Below are 14,969 nucleotides of genomic sequence, written 5' to 3'. Positions count from 1 at the left end.
GTACACATCGGGTTAATTAACCCGATGTGTACAGCAGCTAGGAGAGCAAGGAGCCAGCGCTCAGTGTGCGCGGCTCCCTGCTCCCTGCACACACAGCTAAGCGGTGTGCGCTGGTAACTAATGTAAACATCGGGTAACCATACCCGATGTTTACCTTAGTTACCAGTCTCCGCAGCTTCCAGACGGCGGCTCCATGCAAGCGCAGCGTCGCTTGCACGTCGCTGCTGGCTGGGGGCTGTTCACTGGTCGCTGGTGAGATCTGCCTGTTTGACAGCTCACCAGCGACCATGTAGCGATGCAGCAGCAATCCTGACCAGGTCAGATCGCTGGTCGGATCGCTGCTGCATCGCTAAGTGTGAAGGTACCCTAAGGCTGGGTTCACACATAGCGACAGCGACAATGACGTCGCTGTTACGTCACCATTTTGTGTGACATAACAGCGACCTAGTAAGTCGCTGTTATGATCGCTGCTTAGCTGTCAAACACAGCGACGCAGCAGAGATCATAACGTCGCTACATGTGCAGAGAGCAGGGAGCCGCGCACACTGCTTAGCGGTGGCTCCCTGCTCTCCTAGCTATAGTACACATCGGGTTAATTAACCCGATGTGTACTGCAGCTACATGTGCAGAGAGCAGGGAGCCGGCACTGGCAGCGTGAGAGCGGCGGAGGCTGGTAATGAAGGTAAATATCGGGTAACCACCTTGGTTACCCGATGTTTACCCTGGTTACAGCTTACCGCAGCTGCCAGATGCCGGCTCCTGCTCTCTTCATTTTGTCGCTCTCTCGCTGTTATTGGATTGTACAGCCACCTCTCGCTCTATTGATTGTGTGATATGGGAGAAGGAACCAGTCACAACATTAGTACTGTGATTTGATAACAATTTGATCCTATTTCTTCAGCAATCAATGTAAAAATATAGGTACATTCCAAAGAGCTCAAATAAAGAGCTAATTATTCTTCCAACTACACAGGCTGCCACTCACTGACATCAGACGTAGAACCGAGGTAAATGTGGCTGTTGCACATATATCTCACTCAGGGAATTCTACTCCAGTGTACGACCTTATTCAGACGTCATCAATGTCCTGCCAAATGTTTGCACTGACGCATTATACTTTATGAAGCTATTCACATGTGAATAAGAATAAGGAAGAAAAGCATAGCATATAGATGGCATGCATGTGCTCTGCATTTTTCATTGACTGACTGCTAAGAGAAGCAAGCTAGTGAAATGTACATTCATTAAAAGTAGCTAAAAATAGATGGGGTAAGGAATTATTTACTTTTGACATTTAAATTTAGCAGCCAAAAAAATACATTTGTTTATTAAATTAGTTTAGGAGACAAGAACTAAGAAAATATTTTAAGTCTGAAGTGCTAAAATAACGACATAAAATAAATCTTCTTTTGTGTCTCTTGCTAAAAGCATTAGATGGAGCATTCCCCACCACTGTCTTCTATAATAACCCTATCTTCTAGACCAGGGTGGGCAACTGATTTATCCAAGGTCACTTGAGAGATTGTAACAGTTGTGAAGGGTCACATGTAATTCTACAATTCTACTTATTATTATTATTATTATTATTATTAATAATAATAATAGTATTTTATATTAATCTTTATCACACTATTAACCCCTTCCCGACCATGGACGGAAAGATCCGTCATGGTGCCCTGGGCCTTAAAGACCAAGGACGGATCTTTCCGTCATGGCGGAATCGCGGCACCGGAGCCTCCGATGACTGCAATAGGTTAACACAAACCGCAGATTTGGGGAGGAGGGGACCTGTACCTGACCTCAGGAGGGGTGGTGCCTCCTCCCCGGACGTACGGAGGCTGTGATTGGCTGACGAACGCCGCTCAACCAATCACAGCCACTGTAATGTTCCAGCCATTTAAAGTGACTGAAACATTGAAATCCAGCCCTGTCCAGTGCAGCTATAGCACTGGCCATTGGCTGGAGCTGGGTGACCTCACTGGATCACCCTCCCCCAGCTCCAGTAGCTCTGATTGGAGAGATCGGCCTTGTGACCGATCTCTCCAATCACAGTGGACCTGTTGCCGGTGACCGCCCCCATCAGCTTCACTTGTCGGTCCCTGCAGCACGCCAGCACAGTGAGTGTACAATGGCAGGGCGACAAGCTCCGATCCCATGCGGTTATGTGACCGGAGCATGGGACCCGGAAGTTGCCGCGCTGCCATTGCACTGTATGAAACCGGCGAAAAGCCTCCCGATCCGCCGCCCTCCATCTGCCACAGTGCCACCGCTCCCCCCGATCTGCTGCCCGGCCCCTCCCCCTCGTGATCGGCTGCTCGCCCCCTCACCTTCGTGATGTGCTGCCAGCCCCCTCCACTCGTGATCGTCTGCCCACCCCCTCTCCTCCCTTATGTGCTGCCCGGCCCCGCACCCTCTCCTCCGTTATGTGCTGCGAGCCACCTCTCCTCCGTTATGTGCTGCGCGCCCCCTCTCCTCCCTTATGTGCTGTGCGCCCCCTCTCCTTCGTTATGTGCTGCCCGGCCCCTCTCCTCCCTTATGTGCTGCCCGCCCCCTCCCCTCAGTTATGTGCTGCTCGCCCCCTCCGTTATGTGCTGCCAGCCCGCTCCCCTCCGTTATGTGCTGCGCGCCCCCTCTCCTCCGTTATGTGCTGCGCGCCCCCTCTCCTCCGTTATGTGATGCTCGCCCCCTCTCCTCCGTTATGTGATGCTCGCCCCCTCCGTTATGTGCTGCTCGCCCCCCTCCCCTCCGTTATGTGCTGCCCGCTCCTCCCCACCTCTCACCCCCGTGATCGGCTACCTGCCCCCTCCCCTGTCACCCCCTTGATGTGCGCTCCCTCTCCTGTCATCCCCGTGATGTGCGCTCCCTCCCCTGTCACCCCCGTGATGTGCGCTCCCTCCCCTGTCACCCCCGTGATCTGTGCTCCCTCACCTGTCACTCCCGTGATCTGTGCTCCCTCACCTGTCACTCCCGTGATCTGTGCTCCCTCACCTGTAACCCCTGTGATCTGTGCTCCCTCACCTGTAACCCCTGTGATCTGCTGTTCGCTCTCCCTCACCTCTCACCCCCGTGATCTGTGCTCTGCTCACCTGTCTCCTCCGTGATCTATGCTGCACTCCCTCTCCAACCTCTCACCCTCCCCGATCTGCTGCCTCCTTCATCTCCTGTGATCCTGCTGCCTAGATCCATCCTGTAGGGTAACTATCCCCAATCTCACCTCCCACTCCCCTTCCCTCCCGTCCCCCCATCCCTCCTTCCCCCCCATCCTCTGTTGCTCCTGCATCCACTGCGCCCTCTCCCATCCGCCCCCACCCTATCCCAGCCGCCGCCGTCTCACATTCACAGATGCTCCCTTTATATGCCGCTGCCCCCCCATCTGCCGCTGTTCTGATCCATCCTGTAAGTAATGTTCGTGGCTCTTTTCTAACTATCCCCAATCGCATCTCCCACTATCTCTCCCCCCCTCCTCCCCTACCTGCTTGCCGCCAAGTGCTGATCAGCTACGTGATTGGCTCATCAGGTACGTAATTGTTGCTCTAGTTTTTGCTTTTCTTTGTGCACCCCAAATAAAAAAAAGAAAAAACAAAACAAAACTTGAACAATTAGGTACCTGATCAGCAATCGTACTGCAGTCGTACTCGACTTTGGACAAGACTTCTTTTTTCCATCACACCTACCGTGTTTCCCCGAAAGTAAGGCCCTGTCTTACATTAATTTTACCCCCAAAAGTCCCACCCTGCCTTACTTTCGGGGGAGGCCTTACATTGGAGAAAAAAAAAATAACAATTTCCCCCTCCCCGCTCCCCCCTGCAGCCTCCCCATTGTTTGAGAGTCCGGCATCCACCCCATCCTCCCCCCTGCAGCCTCCCCATTGTTTGAGAGTCCGGCATCCACCCCATCCTCCCCCCTGCAGCCTCCCCATTGTTTGAGAGTCCGGCATCCACCCCATCCTCCCCCCTGCAGCCTCCCCATACAGTGGTTCTGCCCCCCACTCTGCCACCACACACACTGACACATACGATACCGGTACAGCCCCACACGGCACCCACACACATATCGTACCGGTACCGTACACACACACACACACACACACACACACACACACACACACACTGACACATACAGCCCCATACGGCACCCATACACATACCGTACACATACCGTACACACACACAGAGAGAGAGTTTCGGAACTTACCGTTACTTTCCTTCTGCCGGGGACGCCGGGGACGCTGGACCAATGGGAGCGAGCCTGCAGGCGGTGACGTCGCGGCTGATTCGGCCAATCAGCTGCGAGCCGGCTGACTGGCCAATCACAGCTCGAGCTGATGGCCAGCAGGGAGCCTGTGACGAACAGGCTGATCGGTTAATCAGCATCAAGCAGGAAGAGCGTTGACCCGGGACGCGCCGCAGGCCGGCGAGATTGCGGGGGCCATTCACCGGAGGAGGCCTTACATTACGCCGTGACCTTACATTCCCCGGGCCCCCCCGCTACCCTGCCTTACAATCGGGGGGTGCCCTACATTGGCGGACCCCCCCGAAACCCCCACCCTGCCTTACTTTCGGGGGGGTCCTACTTTCGGGGAAACACGGTAGTCCCCCCCCCTTTTTTTGCAGAACATTCGTGCGTGCGCCCTGTTTTTTTTTCTATGCCATGGGGGTCTAGTTTCCAAAATGGGGTCACATGTGGGGGAGCTCCACTGTTTCGGCACCTCAGGGGGTCTCCAAACACAACATGGAATACGCTAATTATCCCAGACAATTTTGCATTTGAAACATCAAATGACGCTCCTTGCATTCTGAGCCCTGCTGTGCGCCCAAACATTTGATTTCCACCACATATGAGGTGTCTGTGTACTCAGGAGAAATTGCACAATACATTTTATGGTGCAATTTTTCCTGATACCCTTGTGAAAAAAAAGCTACCTGGTTGAAGTAACAATTTTGTGGTAAAATTTTTTTTTTTTTTATTTTCACAGCTCAACTATTAACTTTTGTGAAGCCCCCAGAGGCTCAAAGTGCTCAATAAACATCTAGATAAATTCCATGAGGGGTCTAGTTTCCAAAATGGGGTCAGATGTGGGGAAGCTCCACTGTTTCGGCACCTCAGGGGCTCTCCAAACGCAACATGGTGCGGCTAATGATTCCAGATAATTTTCTGTTCAAAAAGTCAAATGGCGCTCCTTCCCTTCAGAGTCCTGCCGTGCGCCCAAACAGTGGTTTTTCGCCATATATGAGGTATCTGCGTGCTCAGAAGAAATTGCCCAACAAATTTTGGGGGTTCATTTAATCCTGCTACCCTTGTGAATATGCAATACCTGCGGCTAAATTAACATTTTTGTTGCAAAAAGTAAAATGTTCATTTTTTCCTTCCACATTGCTTTAGTTACTGTGAAGCACCTAAAGGGTTAATAACCTTCTTGAATGTGGTTTTGAGTAGCCTGAGGGGTGCAGTTTTTGGAATGGTGTCACTTTTGGGTGTTTTGTGTCATGTAGACCTTTCAAAATCGCTTCAAATGTGATGTGGTCCCTAAAAAAAGTGGCTTTGCAAATTTTGTTGTAAAAATGAGAAATTGCTCATAACCTTTGAACCCCTATAACTTCCTTAATTTTTTTTTTTTCCCCCAAAATTGTTCTGATGTAAAGTAGACATGTGGGAAATGTTATTTATTAATTATTTTGTGTCATATGTCTCGTTGGTTTTAGAGCATAAAAATTAAAAGTTTGAAAATTACAAAATTTTCAAACTTTTTGCGAAATTTCCGTTTTTTTCACAAAGAAACGCAAAAAATATCGGCCTAAATTTACCACTAACATGAAGGCCAATATGTCACGAAAAAACAGTCTCAGAATCACCGGGATCCATTGAAGCGTTCCAGAGTTATAACCTCATAGAGTGACACTGGTCAAGATTGCAAAAAATGGCCTGGTCTTTAGGATCAAAATAGGCTTGGGGCTGAAGGGGTTAAGCAGAATTAAACATCTATACTAGCTGATACTGCTAATATAGGTGATGATATTGCTTATTGTAATAGTAATTTCATCATGGCAACTCGTCAAAGAAGGGAATTTTGTTTACTTACCGTAAATTCCTTTTCTTCTAGCTCCAATTGGGAGACCCAGACAATTGGGTGTATAGCTATTGCCTCTGGAGGCCACACAAAGTATTACACTTAAAAGTGTAAGGCCCCTCCCCTTCTGGCTATACACCCCCAGTGGGATCACTGGCTCACCAGTTTTAGTGCCAAAGCAAGAAGGAGGAAAGCCAATAACTGGTTTAAAGACCAATTCAATCCGAGGAAACATCGGAGAACTGAACCATACCACATGAACAACATGTGTACCCGAAAAAACAGAAAAACCCCGAGAAAACAGGGCGGGTGCTGGGTCTCCCAATTGGAGCTAGAAGAAAAGGAATTTACGGTAAGTAAACAAAATTCCCTTCTTCTTTGTCGCTCCATTGGGAGACCCAGACAATTGGGATGTCCAAAAGCAATCCCTGGGTGGGTAAAAGAATACCTCATGATAGGGCCGTCAAACGGCCCTCTCCTACAGGTGGCCAACCGCCGCCTGAACGACTTATCTACCTAGGCTGGCGTCTGCCGAAGCGTAGGTATGCATCTGATAATGCTTGGTAAAAGTAAGTAGACTCGACCAGGTGGGTGCCTGACACACCTGCTGAGCCGTAGCCTGGTGCCGTAATGCCCAGGATGCACCCACGGCTCTGGTAGAATGGGCCTTCGGCCTTGAGAGAACCAGAAGCCCAGTAGAACTGTAGGTTTCAAGAATTGGTTCCTCGAGCCCCCGAGCAAGGGTGGATCTGGAAGCTTGCGACTGTTTACGCCGACCAGCGACAAGGACAAAGAGTGCATCCGGGTGGCGCAGGAGCGCCATGCGGGAAGTGGAACCTGAGTGCTCTCACCAGAACCAACAGATGCAAATCTTTCTGAAATTGATGGACTGGACGAGGACACAAAGAAGGTGAGGTGATATCCTGATTGATATGAAAATGGGATACCACCTTAGGGAGAAATTCCGGAACCGGACGCAGAACTACCCTGTCCTGGTGAAGGACCAGGAAGGGAGTTTGTATGAGAGCGTTGCTAGCTCGGAAACTCTCCTAAGAGACGAGACCGTTACTAGAAGGCCACTTCCCGTGAAAAACGGGAAGGGAGACATCCTTCAAAGGCTCGAAAGGCGGCATCTGGAGAGCAATTAGAACCTTGTTCAGATCTCAGGGCTCTAACGGCCGCTTGTACGGAGTGCTGAGAAGACAAACTCCCCGTAGGAACGTGCGTACCTGAGGAAGTCGTCGTTTCTGAAAAAATACAGATAGCGCTGAGACTTGTCCCTAAAGGGAACTGAGCGACAACCCATTTTCCTACCTAGATTGCAGGAAGGAAGGAAACATAGACGATGCAACCGGCCAGGAAGAAACACCCTGCGCCGAGCACCGAGATAAGAACATCTTCCACGTCCTGTGGTCAATCTTGGCGGACGTTGGTATGCTAGCCTGTCTCATGGTGGCAACCACGTCCTGAGGTAATCCTGACGACACTAGGTTCCAGGACTCAATGCCACACCATCCGGTTGAGGGCCGTAAAATTCAAATGGAAGAATGGCCCTTGAGACAGCCAGTCTGATTGGTCTGGTAGTGCCCCCGGTTAGCCTACCGTGAGGCACCACAGAACCGAGTACCACAACATCCTCGGCCAATTTGTAGCGACGAGGATGGCGCGGCCGCAGTCGGTCTTGATCTAGCGCAGTACTCTGGGCAACAATGCCAGAGGTGGCACCTAAGGTAGCTGGAACTGCGACCAATGCTGAACTAAGGCGTTTGCCGCCAGAGCTCGATGATTGTGAAACCGTGCCATGAAGCTGGCACATTGTTGTTGTGCCGTGACGCCATTAGATCGACGTCCGGCCTCTGTCAGCGGCGCCAGATCTCCTGAAACCCGTCCGGGTGAGGAGACCATACTCTTTCGGCCACACCTCAGCGACTTAGGAAGTCAGCTTCCTAGTTTCCACACTTGGGATGTGAATTGTGGATATGGTGGATGCCGTGTCTTCCACCCACATCAGAACCTGCCGGACTTCCTGGAAGGCTTGCCGGTTGCGCGTTCTTCCTTGGTGGTTGATGTATGCCACCGCTGTGGAGCTGTCCGACTGAAGTCGGATATGCTTGCTTTCCAGCCGCTGTTGGAAGGATTGTAGGGCAAGATACACTGCTCTGTGTTCAAGAACATTGATCTGAAGAGTGGACTCTTGCTGAGTCCACGTACCCTGAGCGCTGTAGTGGAGAAAAACTGCTCCCCACCCTGATAGACTCGCGTCTGTCGTAACTATCGCCCAGGACGGGGATAGGAAGGACCCTCTTTTTGACCAAGAGGTGAGAAGAAGCCACCACCGTAGAGATTCCTTGGCCGCCTGAGAAAGAACGACGACTCTGTTGAGGGACGTCGACTCCTCGTCCCAATGGCGGAGAATGTCCCATTGTAGTGGACGCAGTAAAACTGCGCGAAAGGAACTGCCTCCATTGCTACCATCTTACGTAGGAAGTGCATGAGGCGTCTCAATGTGTGCGACTGGTTCTTAAAGAAGAGCTTGCAGCCCGTAGTGAATGCTGTTTGTCTAGCGGCAGCTTCACTATCGCTGAGAGAGTAAGAAACTCTATGCCTAGATATGTTATCGATAGGGTCGGGGTCGGATCTGACTTTAAAAAGTTGATGATCCACCCAAAACTCTAGAGAGTCTCCAGCGCAACGTTCGGGCAGTGTTGGCATGTTTCCTAAGAGAGTGCCTTGACAAGTAGATCGTCTAAATACGGGACCACAGAGTGACCCTGAGAGTGCAGGACTGTGACTACTGCTGCCCTGACCTTGGCGAAGACCAGTTGGACTGTCGCTAGCCGGAAGGTAGAGCTACGAACAGAGGGTGTTCGTCTCCTATAACGAAGCGTAGAAACGCTAGTGCTCTGGATCAATCGGCACGTGTGGATAAGCATCCTTGATGCCTAATGATGCTAGGAAATATCCTTGGGACCTTGAGGCGATGACATGGCGGAGGGATTCCATCCGGAACCGCCTGGTGTCCACGAGCTTGCTGAGCATTTTTAGATCCAGAACGGGACGGAACGGCCCGTTGTTATAGGTACCGCAAAGAATTTGGGGTAAAAACCGTGACCTTGTTCCTGAAGAGGAACGGGGGTCATCACTCTTTCTGCCTATAGAGTGCACCCTGTTTGCAGAAGAGCAGCGGCCCGGCCGGGAGGTGGATCCGACATAGTCAGCAGCTGCTGCTGACTAAAAAGTGGAGCTATGCGTGGATGTGTTGCCTCCTTCGCACAAAGCACAAAACTGGTGAGCCAGTGATCCCACTGGGGGTGTATAGCCAGAAGGGGAGGGGCCTTACACTTTTAAGTGTAATACTTTGTGTGGCCTCCAGAGGCAATAGCTATACACCCAATTGTCTGGGTCTCCCAATGGAGCGACAAAGAAAGTATACTGCTTTTTATAACAGGTGAATAATACCACTTGTGTTATTCAGCTTTTGCACCTTGATAAACAAATAGCATAATATGATGTACCCACACCGCCTCCATGCAGTTTGTCTCCACAAAGTATGTCCTACACAACTCCCCATACAGTATGATGTCCCCACACAGCCAACCACACAGTATCATGTCCCCACACAGCCAACCACACAGTATCATGGCCCCACACAGCCAACCACACAGTATCATGTCCCCACACAGCCAACCACACAGTATCATGTCCCCACACAGTCCATCACGCAGCATGATATCCCCACACAGCGCATCACGCATCATGATATTTCCACACAGCGCATCACGCAGTATGATGTCCCCACAAAGCCCATTACGCAGTATGATGTTCCCACAAAGCCTATCACGCAGTATGATGTCCCCACAGAGCCCATCATGCAATATAATGTCTCCACATAGTCCATCACGCAATATGATGTCCCCACACAGTCCATCACGCAGTATGATGTCCCCACAGAGTCCATCACGCAGTATGATGTCCCCACAGAGCCCATCATGCAGTATGATGTCCACACACAGTCCATCATGCAGTATGATGTCCCCACAGAGCTCATTACGCAGTATGATGTCCCCACATAGCCCATCACGCAGTATGATGTCCCCACACAGCCCATCACGCAATATGATGTCCCCACACAGTCCATAACGCAGTATGATGTCCCCACACAGTCCATAACGCAGTATGATGTCCCCACACAGTCCATAACGCAGTGTGGCAGCTGTAGTTCATAACAGCAGACAATGTGGCACTTATCTATATATATAATTGCCTTATTCTGTCTGTCTCGCCCAGGCTCTGCCCCCCACACGGATTGGCCTCTCGCCCCGGCCCCCTGCACGCATTGGCAACTCGGCCACGCCCCGCCCCCCTCACGCATTGCACGCTCGCTCTGGCCCCGCCCCCCGCACGCATTCCCCGAACCGACACGGAGCCCCGACTCCCAGGTGAGTGCTGTACCCCCGGGAGCCCACACCAGCGTACGCCAGCAACCCAGCCGACACATACCCTCGCATTGCTGGGGTTGCCGGCGTACGCTGGTGTGGGCTCCCGTGCATGCGGGGGGCGGGGTACGCTGCTAACCATGAAACACATCGGGTAATATTGTGTAGCATGGTTACCAGCATATGCCGGCTCCCTGCCCATTCAGATCGTTGGTCTCCCGCTGTCACACGCTGATGCGTGCTGCACAGCAGAAGACCAACAAGTGACCCAGCACTGTCTCTTTGAATACTTACCTGATCTGTACCATGCTTACTAGCATACCCCGACTCCCGGCACACGTACGCTGATAACAATGATACACATCAGGTAACTATGGAAACCGCTTTGCATAGTTGCCTCACACTCGGCCACGCCCCCCGTCCGGCCTCTGCCCCGTTCGGCCACGCCCCCACACTCTGCCCCCCTTGGCCACGCCCCCAATCTCTGCCCCCCCCTCGGCCACGCCGACACACGCTCTGCTACGCCTCCCCGCTCGGCCACGTCTGCCCCGTTCGGCCACGCCCCCCACACACATTGGGCACCTATACACCTCCCCCCAGGACCACCTCTCCTCCATCAGACACCTCTCCTCCATCAGACACCTCTCCTCCAGGACTACTACTCCTATTATACTCCCCTTCCGAAGGACTACTTCTCCTATTATCCTCCTCTCTCCCCAAGGACTACTCGTCCTATTATTCTCCACTCCCCCCAGGACTACTCCTCCTATTATCCTCCTCTCCCCCCAGGACTACTCCACCTATTATCCTCCTCTCCCCACAGGACTACTCCTCCTATTAGACTCCTCTCACCCCAGGACTACTCCTCCTATTATCCTCCTTTCTCCCCAGGACTACTCCTCCTATTATCCTGCTCTCCCCCCAGGACTACTCCTCCTATTACACTCCTCTCCCCACAGGACTACTTCTATTATACTCCTCTCACCCCAGGACTACTACTCCTCCTATTATCCTCTTCTCCCCCCAGGACTACTCCTCCTATTATCCTCCTCTCCCCCCAGGACTACTCCTCCTATTATACTCCTCTTCCCCCAGGACTACTCCTCCTATTATCCTCCTTTCTCCCCAGGACTCCTCCTCCTATTATACTCCTCTCCCCCCAGGACTACTCCTCCTATTATCCTCCTTTCTCCCCAGGACTACTCCACCTATTATCCTCCTCTCCCCACAGGACTACTCCTCCTATTATCCTGCTCTCCCCCCAGGACTACTCCTCCTATTATCCTGCTCTCCCCCCAGGACTACACCTCCTATTATCCTGCTCTCCCCCCAGGACTACTTCTCCTATTATACTCCTCTCCCCCCAGGACGACTACTCCTATTATGCTCCTCACCTCCAGGACTACTCCTCCTATTAGACTCCTCTCCCCCAGGACTACTCCTCCTATTATCCTCCTCTCCCCCCAGGACTACTCCCCCTATTATACTCCTCTCCCCCCAGGACTAGTCCCCCTATTATACTCCTCTCTCCCCATGACTACTCCTCCTATTATCCTCCTCTCCCCCCAGGACTACTCCTCCTATTATACTCCTCTCACCCCAGGACTACTACTCCTATTATCCTCCTTTCTCCCCAGACTCCTCCTCCTATTATCCTGCTCTCCCCACAGGACTACTCCTCCTATTATACTCCTCTCCCCCCAGGACTACTACTCCTATTATCCTTCTCTCCCCTCAGGACTACTCCTCCTATTATCCTCGTTTCTCCCCAGGACTACTCCTCCTATTATCCTCCTCTCCCCCCAGGACTACTCCTCCTATTATCCTGCTCTCCCCACAGGACGACTACTCCTATTATCCTCCTCTCCCCCCAGGACTCCTCCTCCTATTATCCTCCTCTCCCCACAGGACTACTCCTACTATTATCCTCCTCTCCCCCAGGACTACTCCTCCTATTAGACTCCTCTCCCCCCAGGACTACTCCACCTATTATCCTCCTCTCCCCCCAGGACTACTCCTCCTATTATCCTCCTTTCTCCCCAGGACGACTACTCCTATTATCCTGCTCTCCCCCCAGGACTACTCCTCCTATTATATTCCTCTCACCCCAGGACTACTCCTCCTATTCTTCTTCTCCCCCCCTAGGACTACTCCTCCTATTATACTCCTCTCCCCCCCAGGACTACTCCACCTATTATCCTCCTCTCCCCCAGGACTACTCCTCCTATTATCCTGCTCTCCCCCCAGGACTACTCCTCCTATTGTCCTCCTCCCCCCAGGACTATTCCTATTATACTCCTCTCCCTCCAGGACTACTCCTCCAACACACACACACACACACTGCACAAAACATACCTTCCCCCAAAACACACACACCCACACAAACCGCGCAACATACACTGCACCAAACACACACACACAATGCTGCAGACACACAGCGCTCGACAAACAACACAACATACAAACAACACCATTCTCACCCCCCCCCCCCACCCAGACAACACCCAGAACATTTACAGCGCAGTACACAAATACTTGGCAACGACAACATCTATATATATATATATATATATATATATATAACAAAAATCATACAGTAACTACACAATAAATTCTAGAATACCCGATGCGTTAGAATCTGGCCACCTTCTAGTAGATCATTAAGGAGGAACGGTGCCATGGTTTTAGTTCATAGAGACGAACACTGTAGAAGTAATGTATGTTAGAGGTATAGTGTGGGGGTCATTTTTTGTACAGGGAGAACAATAAGAAGCAATTAAGGGGTACAGCATGGGCAGACATTTTTAAACAGGAGACATTGTAATGTCACTATTATTTTCAACCCCTCCATTACATCCGCCATACATGTATGGCATGTGTCAGAAGTGGGTGTATGGAGTGGACTAATGGAATGAGAAGGGGTTGTCCAAGTAGTGGACAACCCCAATAACTTATAACTATATTTTTGTTAGGAATGAATCACTGATCCTTTGTATTTGACGTCCCCAAGCATGTGCCACAGGCTGAACCTCATGGGCAAGTGTGATTTGTTCTATAACCTATACAGTAAAAAAGAAATTAGACAATTGCAGATTCAAACTCCCTTAGTGGACAAATAGAGAAAAAAAAAAGAATTAAAAAATAAACATTTGCCATCGGTGCATCCATAGACGTCTAGTTCATCAAAACGTAAAATTGCCCTTTTTTGGCACTTCATCTCCTTTAAAAAAAAAAAAATGCAATAAAATGTATCAAAATGTTGTCTATGACCCAAATAAATATCAGTAAAAATGTCTGTTCAGTACACAAAATTAAAAAAAAAAAAAATTCCATCTCCATGGACGGGAAAAAAAAACGTCAGGGGTTGCAAAAAAATGACATCAAACCAATTGTTCTTCTTTAAATTTATGAAAGTTTGGAATTGCCACAAACATGTTTCACAAGCCATTTTTACCGTAAAAGGAAGCAATTTTTATCATAAAAGCAAAACCAAAAAAACAATGACAAAATGCATTTATTCAGAGAAGGTTTCTATTACACAGCATGTCAATTTCTGTCTCAGGCAACAGGAAAGCTAGAATCAGCCCTGTATGGGGCCTGTAATCAAAGTCAATGGCAGGATCGCAAACACTGTAAGGGTAAGTTCACACAGTGCGTTTTTCGCGGCGTTTTTGCGCGTTTTTTGGGTGCGTTTGTGGCCTCAAAACTGCATGACTTTGTTTCCCCAGCAAAGTCTATGAGTTTTCATTTTTGCTGTCAGCACACAACTTTTTTTTTAAGCTGCGTTTTTGAGCTTAAAAAAAAAATGGACATGTCAATTCTTTCCTGCGTTTTCCCCCCATGCAATGCATTGGAAAAATGCAGGAAAACGCAGAGATCAAAAACGCAGCAAAACGCAGTCAAAAACGCACCAAATCGCGGCAAAAACGCACACGTTTTTTGACGCTTTTTTGACGCGGTGCGTTTTTAGCGGCCAAAAACGTACAAAAAACGCAGCGTCAAAAAAAACGCAGCGTGTGCACATAGCCTAAAATGAAAGAACCAAATGATAAGGGTACAATTCAAAATTAAATGGAACCTACAGCACTAAGGTCACGTTTTAACTGAGATGGTATAATAAAGCAGGTTAATTGGTGTTTCATTACTTACCCAGATATATCAGAGTAGATAGCAGTGTCGACACAATACGTTGGCAGCAAATGGCACACAAGAAGCAGTACAGCTTTACAGCTCTCACCCTGAGAAAACCACAGGTCTAAAACCGCAGGTACAGCTGCCCAGTAAGTGCCCAGGAAAGGCACTGCTCCAAGAATAGCTGCCAAAGCTTGTACATGCAAGGGAAAAGAGAAAAATGCTCCATTACATATCCGAAATGTGCCACCACACATTATATATCAGAAATATACAACATGGTACAGACGTATTTCAATAGTAACAAGTTCTGGTATTTTAGCCATTTACCCAAA

The 14,969-nt window shown here is 50.0% G+C and overlaps 1 protein-coding gene across 4 annotated transcripts in view; it reads right to left on the bottom strand.

Moving 5' to 3' along the window:
• The window catches only part of TMEM245 (transmembrane protein 245), a 142,870-nt gene that overhangs the window by 13,134 nt on the left and 114,767 nt on the right, over positions 1-14,969 (bottom strand). For 3 of the 4 annotated variants that reach the window (XM_075314929.1, XM_075314931.1, XM_075314930.1), the window contains one exon: positions 14,653-14,827. In XM_075314929.1, coding sequence (XP_075171044.1) covers positions 14,653-14,827 — 175 coding nt within the window. Of the gene's footprint in view, positions 1-14,652; positions 14,828-14,969 lie in introns of those variants that run through there. The other variant, XM_075314932.1, reaches the window with a different exon arrangement.

The sequence above is a fragment of the Anomaloglossus baeobatrachus genome, chromosome 6 (genome assembly GCF_048569485.1).
Source record: "Anomaloglossus baeobatrachus isolate aAnoBae1 chromosome 6, aAnoBae1.hap1, whole genome shotgun sequence".
Taxonomy (NCBI): domain Eukaryota; kingdom Metazoa; phylum Chordata; class Amphibia; order Anura; family Aromobatidae; genus Anomaloglossus; species Anomaloglossus baeobatrachus.
This window is presented reverse-complemented; position numbering and strand designations above follow the sequence as displayed.